General features: G+C 44.8%; 1 protein-coding gene across 1 annotated transcript; it reads right to left on the bottom strand.

Moving 5' to 3' along the window:
• Positions 1-524: 524 nt before the first annotated feature.
• NCF1 (neutrophil cytosolic factor 1) lies at positions 525-17,443 on the bottom strand. Its single transcript, XM_033172391.1, has 11 exons — positions 17,317-17,443; positions 12,889-12,969; positions 10,044-10,119; positions 7,654-7,819; positions 6,929-6,984; positions 6,488-6,610; positions 5,226-5,333; positions 4,801-4,918; positions 3,991-4,098; positions 2,508-2,650; positions 525-1,184 (listed from the first exon to the last, which is right to left on the bottom strand). The coding sequence occupies exons 1-11, from the start codon at positions 17,386-17,388 to the stop codon at positions 1,066-1,068; spliced, it is 1,170 nt and encodes a 389-aa protein (XP_033028282.1). The 5' UTR covers positions 17,389-17,443; the 3' UTR covers positions 525-1,065.
• Positions 17,444-19,787: the final 2,344 nt, after the last annotated feature.

Below are 19,787 nucleotides of genomic sequence, written 5' to 3'. Positions count from 1 at the left end.
TCCCGGAGTGGTTTAACAATCAATCCCTCTTCCCTGTGAGGGGAATCGGGGGTGTCTCTTAACAGTTCTGAGCACCTGTAACAAACTATAGTTCCCAGGATGCTTTAGGATAAGCCATGACTGTTTTTAAAGTGGTATCACAGTGTTTTAAACTTATGGTGTGGACCTGGCCCCAGTCGGAAAGAAAAGCCAGGCAGTCAGTTCCATGTTTTGTGTCCTGAAGAACTTCCTAAGCAGGAGGACTGCTAAGAAAACCCCTGCAACATTTTGTTGCGCATCCCACTTCTTGTTAATAATTTGCAATCTCCCCTCTGACAGTAGAGAATTGCGAATTCCTTCCTTCCTCTCTCTCCGGGCTTAGGCAAGAGGTTTTACCAAAAACGGAGACTGCAAAACAGAAAGTTATATGCCAAGGATTTCCTTTCTGTTGCAAGAGTTTCCTATCCAGAACTGCCTGGGCAAGATGACGGGAAACTCAGGTTTCACATGAACTTATTTATTTATCAAACATTATATCAAAACATATACATATATTGATATACTTGGGCATAGACCAAGGTCATATTAACCAAAAACACAATTTACAAAAGAGCCTGTGCTATATGTCGGATAATGGGTGACAAGCATTAATACCATTCTTCCTTCTCCTGCTATCACAAAAATGATTGACAGAATACTTCTAGTCTAGTAGCTAGCAAAAGCTAATGGCCAGCATTATTTATTTCTTAGGAGCATCAGTTACCCCACTGACCAGCCAACACTCAAGGCATCCACAGGCTTTCATGCCTCAATTGCTCTGTGTAGGCATTTAAACCTTCTGGAGCCCAACAAGTCACTAGTCCATAAGATTTAATGTTGGGGGGGGAGAAGGAAAAGCACATCCTGAAGAATGAACAGAGTCCACCAGCATCAAACCCTGCACTGACGACAATTTTACAACAAACACGGTAATACGCATTGCTAAAAATTCAGGCGCAGAGTTCTGGAAAGCAGAACTTCACAGGAGTCCAGTCCGGCTAGTGAGTCCCTTGGAGATGCTGCCATGGGCAGAAATAAGCTCCTTCCTCACTTGATTTTGCTTTTCGTGGTCTCCGAGCAGCGGGCCACAATCAAGTCTTTACTGGGTCTCGGTGGGATGGCGGGTTGAGCCTTGGACTGGTTATTCTCTGTCTCGTCTTTCTCCGCTATAAAATGAAAGAAGCACACAATAGATTTCTTTGTTTCCATCTCAAGCAGTGCTTGGAATGAACTGGTTCGATTTAACAAAGCTCACGGGATCGGTTCAAAAATCTCTGAACTGTAACTGAAAGCAGTTCTTACCATTACGGGGTGAAATGAATGTGAATTGTGTTTGTTTTGAGGTGAACTCAGAATGATTCCTTGTTCATCTTCAAGTCCACTCTCCTAAGAATTTTTTTGTTTTTACTCTTTAGACCAGGGATGTGGAACCTGTGGCTCTCTGGGTGTCTCTGAACTACAACTCCCAGAAGCCCTAGCAAGCGTGGCCCAAAATTCCTCACACCTGCTTTACACTCCTTGGGCTTTTAAGCTTTAAAGAGCACGATTGTTGTGTGTTTTAATGTTTTCTTGGTCTTGTTAAACATATTACTTCAGTATAGCAGTTTGCAATGCTCCAAAGGCTTGTTTTATGTATGTATGTATGTATGTATGTATGTACAGTGGTACCCCGGGTTACGTACTTAATCCGTTCCGGGTTACAGTACGTAACCCCAAAAGGACGTAACCTGAACAAGACCGAAAAAACAGCAAAAAACGCTCTGCACATGCGCAAATCCCATGCGCATCGGGTTGTGCTTCCAGGTTAGCGGAGTTCATAACCCGAAAAGTACGCAACCTGGAGCGTACGTAACCTGAGGTACGACTGTATGTTATTTGCCAAGGCTCATTTGAATAAAAACTTGAACTGTGAACTGAACTAGTGTAAACTGGAAAGTAGTTCCTTTGGCACATTGTGAGATGGAGAGGGGACTCAATGGTCCATTGGCTCAGCTGGGACTCAATGGTCCAACCTTTCCAGAACTTATTCCCTCGGGTGGGTCATTGCAATAATTTTGAGTCGGTAACCAAATCTGCCCATCTTCCTCTCCCCTCCTCATCCCCTTTTCCTTTCGTATTGTCCCCATTAGGTTGTAAGGTTGTGGAGAGAGGCCTTGTGCTGTTGTTTTCAATACAGCACCTTTTTTATTTAAAAAAAAAGAAACAAAACACAAATAAATAAATAAATAAATAAATAAATAAATAAATAAATAAACAATCCACCTGCAAATTCCTGTCCTAGAGGTTGAGGTGGCTGAGAAGGGCCCTACTTTGCAACATACGAGTAAGAGAATAACCTTCCGGATGAGGCCCAAGGCCCATCTGCTTCAGCAACCTGTTTTCACAGCGGCCACAGCAACTCACTACCTCCTCACCACAGGGTGCCTTTGGAAAAGCTGCTTCCAAACGAAGCCAAACAAGGTATTGGGGAGCCCCCACCCAATACTTACTGATAGTGCCGCCTTTGTAGAGGAGGTTGTTCCTCATCTTCTTCCGGCTCACTAAGTATTTCACGCTGTTCCGCCGATACGTCTCCTGGCTGATCTGCTTGCGGCTTTGATTGTGGATGCTCTTGATATTTCGGATGGTGGATCTGCCAAAGTCAGAAGGAGAAAGAGCGTGTCTTCCCTCACGTCATATGGGAAATCGCAATGACACTCTGCAAATTCTATTACCAAGGTAATTGTTTTGGCCTCATTTAGACCACACACACACACACACACACACACACAGGAACAGGTTGTATGAAGCTCAGGATAGAGAAGCTATAAGTTTGCTACAACCAACTAAATTTCCCCAATTTATTGTCTTTTTCAGAAAGGATCATCAAAGGTCCAGCTCAGGGGTCCCCAAAATAAGACCCGGGGGCTGGATGCGGCCCAATCGCCTTCTAAATCCGGCCCGCAAACTGTTCGGGAATCGTGTTTTTACATGAGTAGAATGTGTCCTTTTATTTAAAATGCAGCTCTGGGTTATTTGTGGGGCCTGCCTGGTGTTTTTACATGAGTAGAATGTGTGCTTTTATTTAAAATGCATCTCTGGGTTATTTGTGGGGCATAGGAATTCATTTTTTTTTTCAAAATATAGTCCGGGGGCCCCAAAAGGTCTGAGGGACAGTGGACCAGCCCCCCTACTGAAAAAGTTTGCTGACCCCTGGTCAAGCTATCTAGAAGAACTGACAGTGTTTCCCTTATACAAGGCTGTTTCAGAACTATGCCTTCAGAGTTATGCTTTCCAACATGTAGGTAGTCAAATACAGACATGTTTGTTTGTTTGTTTGTTTGGCTAGAGAAAGTAATTTGCTGTGAAACATCCTTTAGGATGCCCCAAGGGGAAGATTTACGAGAAGTTCTTTGTTTGGTTCAACCACCTACTCTTATCAAGAAATCATCTGTTCACTCTAAGAATATGTTTATCCACATGTAACACATGGGACAGCGCTGCAGCTGCAAGGAAGCACCGGGCAGAAAGAGCTAGTACAGTCACATCTGAGAAATTTAAGTGTGCTCAATTTCGCTTTAGTTTAAATTAGGTTTCATTCGACTGTGTCAAAAGCTTTATGATTAATTTTAACTTCTTCCTTAATGGTTTTTTTTTAAACCTAACTGTTCATGTCAGTGCTTTTCTTCTAGGAAAAAAAGGAGCCAGTATTGCGTACCCTTGAGTACCCCCAGGATAAAAAAAAAATCACTGGTTCATGTATAGGAAATTGTCAAAGTATAATTGTAAGGTGTCAAAGCCAGTGGATCATGCAATAAATTTGCTTATGGCGATGCAATCAGCCTCTGTATGTGGGATGGGAAGTGTTTGCAATTGTCTGATTTGACTCATGCAGAAAAATGTCTTGCACCAGTCCTTTTAATTATTGTTCCCATGCCAAAAATTACCAAAAGCATCTTCTTCCACCAACACACACACACACACACACACTACCTTCGAGGTGGGGCTCCTTTGTTCCTCAGCTGATTGTTTTCTGGGTTATTCACCTCCCCAGATTTCTGCAGATACATCGACGGGTAATAGCCTGTGGTTTCGTCCTTCCTGAGATTTCAGAAACAACATCAATTTACCCACAAGAAAAAAAGAGGAAGGAGCGCTGCGGTTGGCAAGCGGACAGAGAGCCTTAACCCCAGGAGGGTGAAGGAGGATGTAACCCCAATCTCCCACACCATGAGCCACGCTGCCCCCACTTTTGATAAACACAACACACTTTTTTGACATCCACAGATTCAGCACAATATTTGAAGGGGATTTTCCTGCTTGTGTGGAGAGCCTACGTGGGTTAAACAGCACACAAAAACACGTGTGCGCACACCCAGGCTCCCCTTTCAAATATCACACCGGATACCCTGACATGGGAGCAAGAGGTGTGATCCTGTTTTGCCCTCCACCCAGTAAATGTACACTTTGAATGATGACCAATAAGGGGCACAGTAAGCTGCTTTAGACAGAGTCCTTCCTCCTTCACCCTGGTGCCCTCCAAGTCCTTTAGACCACAACTCCCATCAGCCCTCGCCAGTGCAGCCTTGGGGCTGATGGGTGTTGTAGTCCCCAAACATCTGGAGGGCCCCAGGTTAGCAGAAGGGATGTTTGAAAGGCCCAAACAAGTCCTTAGGGCAGAACAGTCCATGTCCATTAGCCATGGTAGACAGAAATGGAGCCTCCACATTCAAAGGCAGGCTACCTCCAATTGCCACACACTAGGTGATGTTTATTTCCACCAACCCCTCTTTGGTTCCTCACCTGACAACCCACCATCCATCAAGCAGTTTATGGATAACTTCTATGGTTTCCCCTTCCTTCAGAGTGATCTCATCTTCCTGGGCGGCTGTGTAGCCTTTCCGGACAACGTGGAGTTCCCCTTAAAACAAAAGAGCAGAGGGCCATCAAGAAGGACTCAGGAGTTCGCACGGCAACAAAAGACCCAATAATCATTTCACTGATATTCATCCTTCGGTTTGCACAGTTAAAGCACATGCAACGTGCTTTCCGATCTGAATTGCAATCCCCTTCATGGTAGCCATGTGTGGTGCGGCTCACTATTGTTCCCATTTCACAGGTAGGAAAACAGAGGCTGAAAGATAGTTATCTTTCAAATGCTGCCGTTTAACCTCAGGGTTAATCGGGACCTGGGCATCCACAGACCCAACAGAGAGGGTTTGTTTTACCTGCATAGTTGGGATCCTGTTCTTCAGACTCATCTGGACCATCCATAGGTTCAAGGTAGGCGGCGGGGACCCAACCCCGTTTGTTCTTCTGCTGACAGAACCACCAACCTGGAGTGAGACAAACAGATAAATAAATCGGTGTCCTCCTGGACCAAGTTATCTGCCTCCAAGGTTTACACATCAGAAGTGCAGCTGGTTATGCTTAATGCCTGCACGAGTCATCAACCTCTTTAGAACCATGGGCACATTCGGATTTTTTGAGGAAGCAGTGTGGGTACCACCCCTTCAGGTCTTCAAAAGAGCCTGCTGGATCAGACCAATGGCCCATCTAGTCCATCAACTTCTGGAAACCTGGAAGCAGGATCTGAACACAAGAGCACACTGTTCTCTCGTGCAGTTTCCAGCAACCGGTATTCAGAAGCATTTCCATTGATGGACATTGCTGCCTCCTATGGGATAATATTCCACAGATTAACTGTGTGCTAAGAAGGACTTTGTTTTATCTGTCCTCGGTCTGCCAACAGACCGCTTCTCTCGTCTGCTCATCCGCCCCATCAAAGACGGAGAGAAAGAAATTGGACACACTTAGCTTTTCCAAAGGACCTGGGCAAAAGTCAGAGGCGGTAGAAATAATATGAGCCTTGGAAAGCACATAGAGCCAGAAGAGGAAGTGGGGAAAGGCGCTGGTCTTCGAACTTCCTCTTTCAACTCTATGCACATTTTGAGGGAGGAAAGGGTAACCGCTGCCCTCATCTCATGACCAAGGAGGCAGTGAGAGAATCAGAGACTCTCCATGAAGTCACCAGGAGAAGACCTCAAGGCACGCCATGGCCCCAGAGATGCCACATTGGTAGCCTCCGCTTAGGGGGCAGACTCCCTGCTGTGGCCAAAGTACAGACCCTCCAAGTGCCCCTATTTTCCTGGATTTACAGAAGTCGTCCCAGTTTCTATTTTGATGCTGGAATGTCTCGCTTTTCCTTAGGACATCCTCATTGTCATCACAAAAATGTTGCAGGGTATGGAGTTATGCGACTCCCGAGCCATCTGAAGGGAAGCTTTTTTTTAATGTTTAATGTTTTATTATGCTTTTATATATGTTGGAAGACGCCCAGAGTGGCTGGGGCAACCCAGTTAGATGGGCAGGGGTATAAATAGTAAAATTATGACAATGGAATAGGATGTTCCCTACTTTCTCTGCTACTGCTGTAAAACCAGCCCCTCTTCAAGAGAGAAACACCAGCTCTCTCTCTCTCTCTTCTTACCGCTTTCGCTTTTCTCCACGACGTCCACCATGTCCCCCATTTTGACCCCCATCTCAGTGCTGGAGTTCTTCTCATAGTCGCCAATTGCCCGATACGTCTGTAGGATGATGGGTCCTGTGATATCTATTGGAGGAGAAGCGGCTGTGATTAGGGGAACTCTCAAGGGCCCCGTCTGAGCCAGGATTCGCTGGAGCTGAGCCCCTGAGACCTGTCCGGAGTGCTTCACAGAGCTATGATTCCTAACACCCTTAACAAACTACCCAGCCAGATGTTTCTGGAGAAGTGGCACGTGGGACTTGAGGGCAACCACAGCTCTCCTTAGACCTTAGTGCTGCTGAGGACAAGGCAGACTGCGATCCTGGCAGTAACATTTGGCCATTGTAGAGAAAGAGGTAGGCAAGACGAGCGGGAAGGATTTCACCACTTCTGCTTTTTAATTACCTGTTGCAATCTTCTTGGAGTCTTTTGGTATCAAAAAGGTTTCTGGTTTCTTGACGCTAAGGAGAAAAGAATCAAAGGCAAACACTGTTGGAAGTGTCATGTCTATGGAGGCCGGACCACCAACCTCAGCCTGCCTCCAGTCAGCTTGCTTGCCTTATATCTCACAAGCAGTCCAAGGAGTGGCCCTGACTGTCCGCTTCCTCCTGCTTGATCTCAGGGTCGCCCTTGTAAAACTCAGCAGAGAGGAGGCGGATGGGGACAAAACTAGAAGAAGGAGTTGGCTCTGTCTGTCATCAGCTCTAGCGCCCCCTACTGGTCGGCTCCCCATGTTCTGCCCAAGCGGTGTTTCTCTAACAGGTGTCGTTGGACTACAACCCCCATCATCCCTGATCACCGTTCCTGCTAGTTACGGATGATGGGAGTTGTAGTCCAACAACAGCTGGGGACCCAAGTTTGAGAAACACGGCCAGGGAGCAGCTGCCACTGGGAAGGGGCTATACTGAGTTACTGTATATAGCACTTTTCAGAGCCACTTACCAGGAGCGGCAGTGAGAGGGGAAGTGGCAATGAGCCCTAGGGGAGGGTGACACTGGACTTCTTACAGCTGCCCAAAGTATCAGGTGCTGACACCGGGTTCGAGATGGACACGGGTCCCTTCCTCCCTATGGACCCTTCCCACCAGTCTTAGCCCAATAGGTGCCTCCCAGCGTCCTGACAATACTCACTGGCTTGCTATAGGTGGGTTCAGGTCATCCGGTCTGACTTTGAAGAAGGTCAAGACATGTCCACACCGGGAGATCTTGCGGGGAAGGTTGATGAGGGCCATGGTGTACTCGGAGAGCGTGTCTTGCCGATTTTGGGTGATTCGCTGGCTGTCAAACCACCTTGGTGCTAGATAGATGGGTAGGAAGGAACATAGGAGTCTGCATTTCATCATGCCAGAGGACTACCCCATCCCGTCCGGTCAATGTCTAATCCAGTCATTTCAGTTTCTATTTCAGGTGACACTACCTAATTCTTGCTTTCTGAAACAAAAGGCAAAGCTACCTTTCTAAAGCTGCACCTCTCCAAATTTTCCAATGCAGTTCTCCAGCCCAGTAAGATGTACAAACATGCATAAGATTGGTGAGAATAACATACAAAAATGTGTTACTTCAGAGGGAAATTCTTGACAAAGAAGAAGTATATTCTGGGCAAAAATTGCATAGAAAAAATGTGTATTTTGGGAGAAATTCACATTCAAATGCCAACTTCAAAATAATAATAAGAAGAATAAACATACACAGATGTGGTTGGGAAAATGAGAATTTGAAAGAAACTGAAACAGACGGCGTATGCTTGTGTCTCAGTTTGTGACTTGGTTCAAGACTTGGTTGTTTCTCATCGTTATGCAAACAGGATCCAAAAGGGAACAGGAACAATATATTTTTTTTTAACCACATGTGGCTGCTTGGTCAATCAACTGCAACGGAACAGTTATTTCAGTTCCCCAAAACCCACAATACTGTACTGCATTTGCAAGACAACTGATTTGGACAAACCAAAGATCTAAATGTGTTCCTGGTTACTACATAGGAAGTGAGCGTTTGAGCAATGACACTGTTATGAGTTTGTAGGTGCCAGGTGCCACTAAATTCCTGGGTCCAGTAGGCGTTAGAATATAACCAAGGCTTGGGGAGTTAAACTGCTAATCCCTATACCCAAGCTTCCTGTGTTCAGGTGATCGCCTGGGAGATGGGCCATTAGGAGAACGAAGGAATAAGCCATTAAGAAAGTAAATAGGAGAGTGGAGTCTGGGTCAGACAGCAAATGGGTGGGACCATGCCCTCAATTCAGAGTCAGTTAGAAGACAAAGGCAGAGCTGAGAGTTGGCTGTGATGTGACCTAGAGAGGGAAAAGCTTGCAGGCTGGAAAAAGCAGCAAGTTGAAGAGAAGGTCAGAGCACAGTGGTTGATTTCTATTTGAATTCAAGTCTTTGGGAGAAATGAGACCCTCTTGGGGTGTTGATGCTGTGAGCCCCTCCATCATAAGCTCAGGTTGTATATATGTGTCAGTAAACCATGTATCCTAAAAACACCACAATCTCTACATTGCCTCGTTTCCAAAAGGAACATTCAGCGTGCCCATTTCCCAGAGCTTACTGTAAACCAGAGCACATTTGGGTGCAGCCAGTGAAATGCTGAAGTACTGGGGCTCAGCCTTAAATCATGTGAAATAATATACCGCATTTTTCTGTGTAATAGGCGACAATTTTTCCTTAGAATCAATAGGCGAAAATTGTGGGTCGTTTCAGACGGATATCAGAGGGGTGACAGGCGATTGGTGGCAGCAGCCAGCAGGAGATTGGCAGCGGTGATTGTGCATGTGATTGGTTGCTGCTGCGGCAAGGCCTGGTGACGATTGGCTGTGGCTGTGGCAATTGGGTGTGCTATTTACGGCGGGGGCAAGGTGTGCGTGCAATCGGCTGTGGTTGCGTTGAGTGTGCAGGTGGTGGGCTTTTGGCGGCAAGCAAGCAGATGATTGTTGGTAGCAGCGAAGCATGCGATTTGCATTGGTGGGCAGGCTGTAGAGCGAAGGGCAGCGGTGACTCCCCCCCTCAAAAGAAGCTCAACAACTCTGGGCAATTTCCCACCACCACCAATTTTGTTGTTGTTGTTGCGGTCCGAAAAAATAGGGTTCATCTTATACATGGGGGCGTGTTATACACGTGAAAATATGGTAATATGATGTGGGAGGGAGGTGTTCTTTTGAGCATGTGAAGAGTGCTTTCACTCTCCACCAAAGGAAAGCCCTGAATAGCTGGGGGAAAGATCCTACATAAACACATACCTGCAAAGAATCCTGAGAAACTGAGTTTGTTAAAGGTGCTGGGGGTTGTGGCTCGGTGATGAGCAAACTACAGTTCCCATGATTCTTTGGGGGGGAATGTGATTTAAACATACGGTGTGTGTACAGCCAAAAAGTCATTTAGGCCAGCAGTTTGAAATTTCAGACAAGTCTGCCACGATGATAATTTAAAATAACAGTGCTGATTGTAAATCAGGGCTGGCTTTATATTCCCAGGCTCAGGGCAATGCCAAGAACCCAGAACTGGCAGTTGTACTTGCTTACTTACCAGGCAAGTGAGGAATGATCCTGTTCTCAATACTAATGTCCCCGGATTCAATCGGAAACATCTCCTTTAAAGCTTTCTGGAGAAAGGAGAGAAAGCAAGAAGAGCAGCCTTAGAATTCTAGATGAAAGTATGGACGAAAAACAAATCATCGGGCGCGTTCAGTCACTTCCAGTGAGTAATTTAATAAGGGACTTCCATTCCCATCACTTTGGCAATTAGCAATCGCTTCCCCTGCTTTTAAAAAGTAAATTTCAGGCAGGGAAGCAGAATTCTGGACTGGGACCCTGGTGCAGGGTGGGGAGAGAAGAGTCCCTTAATCTTTCACCCTTTTCTATGGGATTCTGACGCAGATTGTGGTGAGGGTCTGCGTGTCCGCAATATACATTTTTAAAAAAGCAAATCCCCATTCAACAACAGGCGCATCGACACCGTACATTTGAAGCGCTGTGATATCACTTCAAACAGTTTCCCCCAAAGAATTTCGGGAGTTGCAGTTTGTTAAGGGTGCTGGGAGTTGTTAAGAGGCTCCTTCCTCCCCCATTCTCCACACAGAACTACAATTCCCAAAGTCCCCTGAGAAGAAAGGTTGATTGTTAAACCACTCCGCAGCTCCCTGAGGGGAATAGGGGTCTCCTCGCAACTCTCAGCACCCTTAACAAACTATAGCTCCCAGAAGAGAAGCCATGACCGTTTTACATTGTGTCGCAATGCCTTAAATCTGTGGCCAAAGAGCCGGACGTGACCAGGCAGTGGGACAGCCATCTGACAGGAACCAGCAACAAGAAGCAGGGACTGTCCTGTGAAGTGGTAACTGGTAGGGTGGAAGGCAGGAGGCTGGCAGTAGGTGGCGCTAGAGCAGATAACAGGCCAAGCCACCCCCTGATTAGTTGTAAGTAAGAAGGCTGGCAGGCAGAGGCTGGCTGGGAGCAGACTGAGTTTGGTGAGGCAGTGCCCCATTTGTTGCTGTGGGCCAGCCTCCACTGGTCTCATGAGGACTGAATGGAGGGACATCTGGAATTACAAACTCTGAGTGCCCCAGGCTGCCCCTCCCCTGGGTTTCCACCTCAGCCTTCCCAAAACAAGAAAACAAAAGAGCAAGGCACAAGGTTGATGGCAAAGGCAGCAACAGACTTCCCCTTTGTGGCTTGCAAAAAAAAGGAAAAGACTTGAAATGTTGAATTCTCATCACATGACTATCTCATGAAATAATATTTAAACCAGGCAGCTCAGAAATTCCAACCAGCTGCATTAAAAAGAGAACCCTCTTTTGCTGACCACCTACTCAGCTGCCCTCCCTTCCAGCTTTAGTGAGATTTGTAAGGTTCTTGCCCACAATGCTTGCGAGTGCGTATTCTTTGGTGGCTCTGGTTCCACTTACTCTTCATTCCTTTGCTGGTCTATGACCGTAATAAAGTTTATTATTATTATTACTTACCCTTCATTCCCACTGCCTTCCACCCCAATGGGCTGCACAGAGTACTCAAAACGACAGGTACGTTTCCGAGCACAATTCAAAGTGTTGGTGCTGACCTTTAAAGCCCTAAATGGCCTCGGTCCAGCAAACCTGAAGGAGTGTCTCCACCCCTATCATTCAGCCCAGACGCTGAAGATCAGCTCCGAGGGCCTTCTGGCGGTTCCCTCCCTGCGAGAAGCCAAGTTACAGGGAACGAGGCAGAGGGCCTTCTCGGAAGTGGCACCCGCCCTGTGGCACCCGCCATCAGATGTCAAGGAAATAAACAACTATCTGACGTTTAGAAGACATCTGAAGGCAGCCCTGTTTAGGGAAGTTTTTAATGACTCATGTTTAATGTATTTTTAATCTTTGTTGGAAGCCACCCAGAGTGGCTGGGGAAACCTAGCCAGGTGGGCGGGGTATAAATAATAATAGAATGATAGAATCATAGAGTTGGAAGAGACCACAAGGGCCATCCAGTCCAACCCCCTGCCAAGCAGGAAACACCATCTAAGCATTCCTGACAGATGGCCGTCAAGCATCCGCTTAAAGACCTCCAAAGAAGGAGACTCCACCACACTCCTTGGCAGCAAATTCCACTGTCGAACAGCTCTTACTGTCAGGAAGTTCTTCCTAATGTTTAGGTGGAATCTTCTTTCTTGTAGTTTGAATCCATTGCCCCGTGTCCGCTTCTCTGGAGCAGCAGAAAACAACCTTTCTCCCTCCTCTATATGACATCCTTTTATATATTTGAACATGGCTATCGTATCACCCCTAAACCTTCTCTTCTCCAGGCTAAACATACCCAGCTCCCTAAGCCGTTCCTCATAAGGCATCGTTTCCAGGCCTTTGACCATTTTGGTTGCCCTCTTCTGGACACGTTCCAGCTTGTCAGTATCCTTCTTGAACTGTGGTGCCCAGAACTGGACACAGTATTCCAGGTGAGGTCTGACCAGAGCAGAATACAGTGGTGCTATTACTTCCCTTGATCTAGATGCTATACTCCTATTGATGCAATATGTTGTTGTTGTTGTTGTTGTGACATCCTGTTTTCCTAAGAAAGAGGAGCAACCACACAAATTTGCCCTAGGGTGGCATACACACCCTAAAAAGGAAATAAAGGAGGCCACAGGTTTCCATGGCATTATATTATATGTATAAAGACAGATTCAGGAATGATTGCTATGATTTAACTCCTAAAAGGTGAGAAGGAGGCCTATCTGAAATAACAGCAATTATTTCTAAATCTGCAGGTGTACATATAGATTAGCCCATGGACATTTTATGCAAGTCCCTGTTTTTAGTCTTCTTTGGCAATGTAATCCTAGCACAGAAAGACATCAAGGTTAGCCGGACACTCTTAAGGCGCCAGAGACGCAACAGTTTACTTACATGGAAGTCGTAGATCTCGGTGAACTTCCGATACACAACTTTCTCGGTGAGATCTTGCCATTTCACCAGAAACATGTAGACCTGACAAGGAGAACAGATCGTTGTTCAGAATCTTAGCAAAGGTTTTCAAACGCTCTCCCTCAGCCAACCCTACTCTTCATTCCAGGCTGTTCAGAGGGCACTGAATTTAGATGTGCAGGGAGACTTCATTAATGATTTATGTTACACACATTATGTTCAAAAATAAAATGCATTAAAATAGGTGTTATCTGCTTTGACGCTGGAATACTAGAGTGCTTCTGGTGCTGCAGAAACATTCATCGGAAACTGAAGCTTTAAGCACATAACAATGCCAGTTTTCCCAGTTCTAGTATAAGCAACTAATGTAGACATCCTGAAAACAGTCCATAAATGGAGTCATATCCGAATCTGGAAATGGACTTGTGGTTTTTCATTGCACAACCGGTGTTTGTTTTTTCCCCATGTTGTAAAATTCAGGGCTGATTTATGGGTGCGTTACAGCCTTGGGTTGGGGGGCAGCAGGCACAGAAGAATCAAACAGTCATAGAATCACAACATTGTAGAGTTGGAAGGGACCTCGGGGGTCATCTAGTCCAACCCCCTGCAATGCAGGAATCTTTTTTTTAAAAAAAAACCCCACAATATTAAAGATTTCTTAATTTACAAAAATACGTGTATTGTCTCTTTTTTTCAAGTTGTGTTTTCAACAGATCAGTTACCCAATGTGGGGCTCGAACTCATGACCCCGATATTAAGAGTCTCATGCTCTATCAATTGAGCTATCCATTATCTCCTCTTGCCATACTGCATGGACTGGAAATCCCAGGTGATGAACCTGGGATTCTGGGGGCGCAAAGCATTTGCTATGCTTTAGAACAGCGAACAGCGGCTGTTCCCTCGCAGCATCCTCAAGCAAGGGTATTCCCAAGCAAGGCATATGGGGTGCAATTTCCTGACTTGCTTCACATGGTTGTTGTTTTTTCTTTTCTACGGAGAAGCCACATGATAGAGCACTCGAATCATAAGCCTGCTGGCTGTTGCTTCACCCCTGGGGCACTTCCAGACTGTTGCGGTCTGCGGGACTTTGAATCAAGTACTGGCCACTTCCAATTGCACAATTAAAGTTGAACTGTTGTGCAACAAACCTGCTTCCTCAAAAGATGACATTTGCAATGAACAAAGTGATGGCAAGGTGCAACGTCATCTAATCTCCCTGCAATGCTCAGTAAACATGCTCAGTAAACAAGTCATCTAGGAGCCCCCGTGCTCCTTCCATCTTTTTTTGTTCTTTCAGTCTGAAGAAAATGCAGCTTTTTAAAAACACAGCAAGCGAACACCGGAGCTATCTTTTCAATGTGGATCACCTGGGCTCTGGCCTGCTGTTTTCCAAGAGGCCAAATTTGGCATGAGCATTGACACCTGGGGCACCTGAAAACTTGCCGCCACTCACACATTTACTGTGGCCTTTCCATATCCAGAGGACACAGAAACTGGGGCTTTTGAGGTGTCAGGCTCCCATCAGCCCCGGTCAGCATGGCCAGGAATGATGGGAGTTGTAGTCCACATCTATCCCTGAGCTTGGCCCAGTACCTTTTACCTAGCTCTTTCTCAGTTGTTCACAAGGGCGGCAGGAGAAGGGAAAGTAGGACAAAAGGAAAGAGGATTTCCTTGCAGGCATTTGTGAGTTCAGAACGGTGAGACGGCAAATTAAACTGCAGTCGTGAACCTTGGTTCTCGGACGGCTTAGTTACCGAACAAATCGGCTCCCGAACGCCGCAAACCTGGAAGTGAGTGTTCCGGTTTGTGAACGTTTTTCCGAAGCTGAACATCCGACACGGCTTCTGCTTGAGTGCAGGTAGCTCCTGCAGCCAATCAGAAGACACCGTGCTTTAGTTTTCGAATGGTTTCGGGAGTTGAACGGATTCCCTGAATGGATTAAGTTCGAGAACCAAGGTACCACTGCAGGTCACATTTAACCTAGAAGCAGAAAAGAGGGCCAATGACCTCTCTCTCTCTCTCTCTCTCTCTCTCTCTCTCTGCTTGGTTGCAGAAGACCCCACCCCTATGAATCTGCAGCAGTGTTGATCGCCAAGCCCTTAAAAGCTGAAGCCATCCTGCCAGGCTTCTTTCCGCCTCAGTTCCTTGGGCGGCCTAGAATGACTTATCTATCCTCTTCCTGCAGGTCATCATGGTGCAATAGTGAATGCAAGAGAACAGGGTTCAGAATCGATAGCAAGCAACAGTGGTGAGGTCAGGGAATGATGTCCTAACCAGGCATAGACACACCCGTCAATTTCAGATCCTCTTTGTTTATCATTCTTCCATTCTTAAGCTTGGTTCCTGCCGTTTCTGCATAATATTGCAATTTTTTTAAAATAAAAAATCTACACAAAAATGCCTATGAGCATAATATGCTCATTTTTGTTGCCTAGAGTACACTTTTTCGCAAGGAGTTTGCCAACAACACATCTAATAGAATGCATTTTGGTACATTAATTTCCACATGGCTTTGCGCACAGTTTACACTAATGTATGCATCTTTTGTACCCGTTCTTCAGTTGTGTGTTATGACCCTCAGAGAAGGGAAAACTTCCAAGGATTCTGGTGTACGAAGCGCAGATTTGACAGACTAAGGATGAAGTGAAAACTGAAGCTATGTCTCCCCCATCCCTAGATCTAAGCAGGATCTCTCAGCCAGATGACCCTCCTCCACTCTCTGCCTTTTCAGATTAAAGAAAAGGCCAGCAGGAGAGGATATATAAAAAGATGCACAGCTTGGAGAAAGTAGACAGAAAAATGTTTTTCTCCCCCTCTCATCACACTGGAAACTCGTGGACACCCAATGAAACGAGGACTGGTTTTATAGTTTCAACTGATGCTTATTTTTTAAAAAAAAATTGTATCGGATCTTTGTAGAGAACTACTGTAGTTAAGTAGTATATAGTTTGCTTAAGTTAATAAACAAAACACGCAAATCCCAGCCGAGCAATGCTTGCTTGCCTCTGCAAACAGAACATTGAAAACAAATTACTGTCCCAAGAATAGGGTGTGGTTCCTAAAACTATACATCTCAAGGTCCAAAAGCAGAGATAAAGAGATGTGATGAAGAGAAAAGCTCTTTAGCTGAAAGGACGTCTCTCACAGGCATATTTTCCCTTCTCCTTTGCTCAGGAGCCCCAGGTGGGCTGAATGAGGTACTTCCCGACTATCGTACATCCATCTGTGGTGCATCTGCAGTGTGGTGTAGTGGTTAGTGTGCCTGACTAGGAAGGGTTGAGAGAGACCAGGGTTCAAATCCCTACCCAGCTATTATTATTATTATTATTATTATTATTATTATTATTATTATTATTGAAACAAAATAGAAAATTCTTTCCAGTAGCACCTTAGAGACCAACTGAGTTTGTTCTTGGTATGAGCTTTCGTGTGCATGCACACTTCTTCATACCAAGAACAAACTCAGTTGGTCTCTAAGGTGCTACTGGAAAGAATTTTCTATTTTGTTTCGACTATGGCAGACCAACACGGCTACCCACCTGTAATAATAATAATAATAATAATAATAATAATAATAATAATAATAATAATATTACAGGTGGGTAGCCGTGTAATTATTATTATTATTATTATTATTATTATTATTATTATTATTCTGCCCTTCATCAATATCTCAGGGCAGTTCACAAGAAAAAATATATAAGACAAAAGCACTAATAATAATAAAAAATATATATTATTTATTTAATAATAATAATAATAATAATAATAATAATAATAAATATATAATAATAATACTTATTATTATTATTATTATTATTATTATTAATACCACGCCAATCTGGCTGGATTTCCCCAGCCATTCTGGGTGGCTCCCGATAGAATATTAAAAACACGAATTAAATATTAAAAACTCCTGAATTAAATGTTCTGTCGCATTTATTTTAGCTAAGGTATTTATATAAATTATAATTGTATATATGTATTGAATTATTTTAGTTACTTTATCTACATATTTCTGCTTCGTTTCGTTTCGCTTTACTCTGTTTCACTCAGCGTTGATGCATATTGTTTCGTATATGGTTTTATATTGTGGACCTATGGTCGTAAATAAATATCCGTGTCTGTATCTGGGCGGCTTCCAGCAGAAGATGAAAAGTACATTAAAACGCCAGTTATTAAAAACTTCCCTGAACAATTAGTTAAAACAGAAACGGCAAAACAATACCACCACACACACACACACACACACACAATGCCATGAAGTTCCCTGTGAGTCCCTCGCTCTCAGCCTAACCTACCTCACAGGGTTGTTGTGAGGAGAAAACGAGGAGGAAGAGAACGGTAGGCGCCACTTTGAGGAGGAAAGGTAAGAGAATAAGGTAACACAAAACAACACAAAAGACTTACATAGTGCTGGCTTGGGAAAAACCTCTTCTCGTAGCCCAGCAGTTCAATATGTCGTATATAGGTGTCTCCCATGGTCGCTGCTAAATCCCTGCAGCCCTGATGCTTGTTGGCTGTTGCTGAGCTAGTGCCCCCTTGCTGTTCTACTCGGCCTGTGGGCTGCAGCTTTTATCCTCATTAAAAAGGGGAAGTCTCATTTCCCCACATTGCACATTGTGGAATTTTTTTGGGTCTGTGCGTGTGTGCTGGGTTTCAGTTTTCTGCACCTGCCGTGTGTCCCCAGAGCACAGCAGAAACTACACTGGAAGCTGCCTGGCGTGCGTTATTGTCTGTGCTGCGGGCTAGAGGCAGCGCGGCACAGGGTTCGAAGTTCGCTGGCAAGGAATGATCCGGGTTCCTGAGGCTCCCCGGGTTGCCAGTTGATATTGCTCTGCCTAATCTAACTCACGGGGGCTGCTGCAAGGACGGAATTGCAGGGCGGGGGCAAAGAAAGAGGAAACGAATCACCGGAAACAAGGACAAAAGAAAGTTTACATTTGCATAACAGGTGCATGCGGTGATTTACAAGTATACGTGCAAGAATGGAATATAAATGCATCTCACCACCATGGGGAGGGGGGGGGGAATGGCAGCCAGGTTACCTGTCAGCCTGCTTCCAGAGGCGTAGGAAGGTCAGGTGGTACCCGGTGCAGGAAAATTCTTGTCACCCCCCCCCAATGATTCCCCCCCCTGCAAAAATGGTTTTTATGTTATTTGCTATTTTCTTACAAAGGAATTATAACAAGTAATAATAATAATAATAAAACTTTTATTTATATCCCACCCTCCCCGGCCGAAGTCGGGCTCAGGGTGGCTAACATCAGATACATTAACATTGGTATAAAATCAAACAATAATTAAATTAGCTCCTGAAAACAGTCATACCTCGTGTTACGCATGCTTCAGGATGTGTGCGATTCGGGTTACGAACACACCGAACCTGAAAATAACGGAACGCGTTGCTTCCGGGTTCGGCAGTTCACGTATGCGCAGACAAATGACATCACGCGCATGCACAGAAGCGCCGAATCGCATTGCGCACGTGCGCAGACGCGGCACTTCAGGTTAAGCACATCATGGGTTACGAACGGTACTCTGGAACGGATCCCATTCGTAACCAGAGGTACCACTGTATTGCTAGTTTAGCCAGGAATTAAATTTACGCACTGGATTTATTTTCCGTTTATATATTCACAATGATGCTTAGTTGTCTGGCATTTAAAGCATTAGTACTTCAAACTGATGGGAAATGATGTTTTCTCATTTTCATGGAAGTCATGCACAACAAGCATGCATCATCTCTTTTTCCTTTTATTTTCAGTTCCTTTTTTCCCCTAGTGTTGCCTGTATGTGCATGTTCCTGATGAAGCAATCAATAAAAACAGATGCAATGATTTTTTTAAAAAAGCATTTTATATAGTAGCTGTTCTCAGTGGGGATTTTTCCCCCCAAGGGATACTCAAAGGTACACAGTACAACCGGCACCTTTGTTGTTGTTGTTGTTGTTAGAAAGTTACTGCAAACTTACTGTAACAACATCATGGTTGTACCGGTGCTGTAATAAAGGAAAAAAGCAACAGCAATTCTAGCACTTCTCGTCTTCAGTATCAAAATGGTGAGAAATTATAACCTGTGGGTTGTGTGTTGCTGAACATTGAAACGGTGCAGTAATAAATAACCTGCAAGAGAGGGGGAGAGGAATTTCTTCTCTTCCTAGCCCAAGGGGATCTGTTGCCCCACCAAGATACAAGAGAGCCATTGCATCACAGAAGGGAAACCATGATTAATGAATCCTGTGGTCACTCTGGAACATGATCTGAAGCATGTAGACTCAAGACAAGTCCAACTGAATATTGTGGAACTTATTTCCAAAGAAGCAACCTCAGGACTGCGGTCTCTCTGAACATGCATCACACAGGTTGGTCTAAGGCAGTGTGAACTTGGAAATAACTCTTCTCTGCAATCATCTGGCCATCATACAGCAGCTTCTGGTGGAAAATATGCCAAAGGCATTGCATGAAACAGTGCGTTGCATTAGCTGCGATCCTGCGTTGTAGGGAGTTGAATTAGAAGACCCTCAGACTTCCTTCCAACCCTTTAATTCTACTATTGTTTGATTAACTAACATTATTATTTGAACTTATTGGTCACCCTTTTTATTATTAAATAAAATGTAACTTATAATACAAATGTAAAACCGATGCAAAGTTAAAACAAAATAAGAGCTGAGAGCATTAACACATACAGAAAAAGCAGTGTAACACATCCCACCCACTAAAAAACACCACAGCATTTTAAACTCTCCAAGTTAAATCCCTCAAGTGTAGCTGAAAAGGGACGTTTTCTGCCCAGTGCCTAAAAGTAGCTAGTGATGGTACCAGGCATGCCTCCCTGGAGAGCATTATGTAAGTGGGGAGCCACCACAGAAAAGGTCC

This window comes from Lacerta agilis, chromosome 15, assembly GCF_009819535.1.
Source record: "Lacerta agilis isolate rLacAgi1 chromosome 15, rLacAgi1.pri, whole genome shotgun sequence".
NCBI classification, from domain to species: Eukaryota; Metazoa; Chordata; class Lepidosauria; order Squamata; family Lacertidae; genus Lacerta; species Lacerta agilis.
This window is presented reverse-complemented; position numbering and strand designations above follow the sequence as displayed.

Coding starts and splice junctions, on each gene's coding strand:
- NCF1 (XM_033172391.1), bottom strand. CDS start 17,388: ATGGGAGACACCTATATACGACATATTGAACTGCTGGGCTACGAGAAG. Junction 10,120..12,888: donor CCGAGATCTACGACTTCCAT/GTAAGTAAACTG, acceptor TCCTTTCTCCAG/AAAGCTTTAAAGGAGATGTT. Junction 1,185..2,507: donor CTACAAAGGCGGCACTATCA/GTAAGTATTGGG, acceptor TTCATTTTATAG/CGGAGAAAGACGAGACAGAG.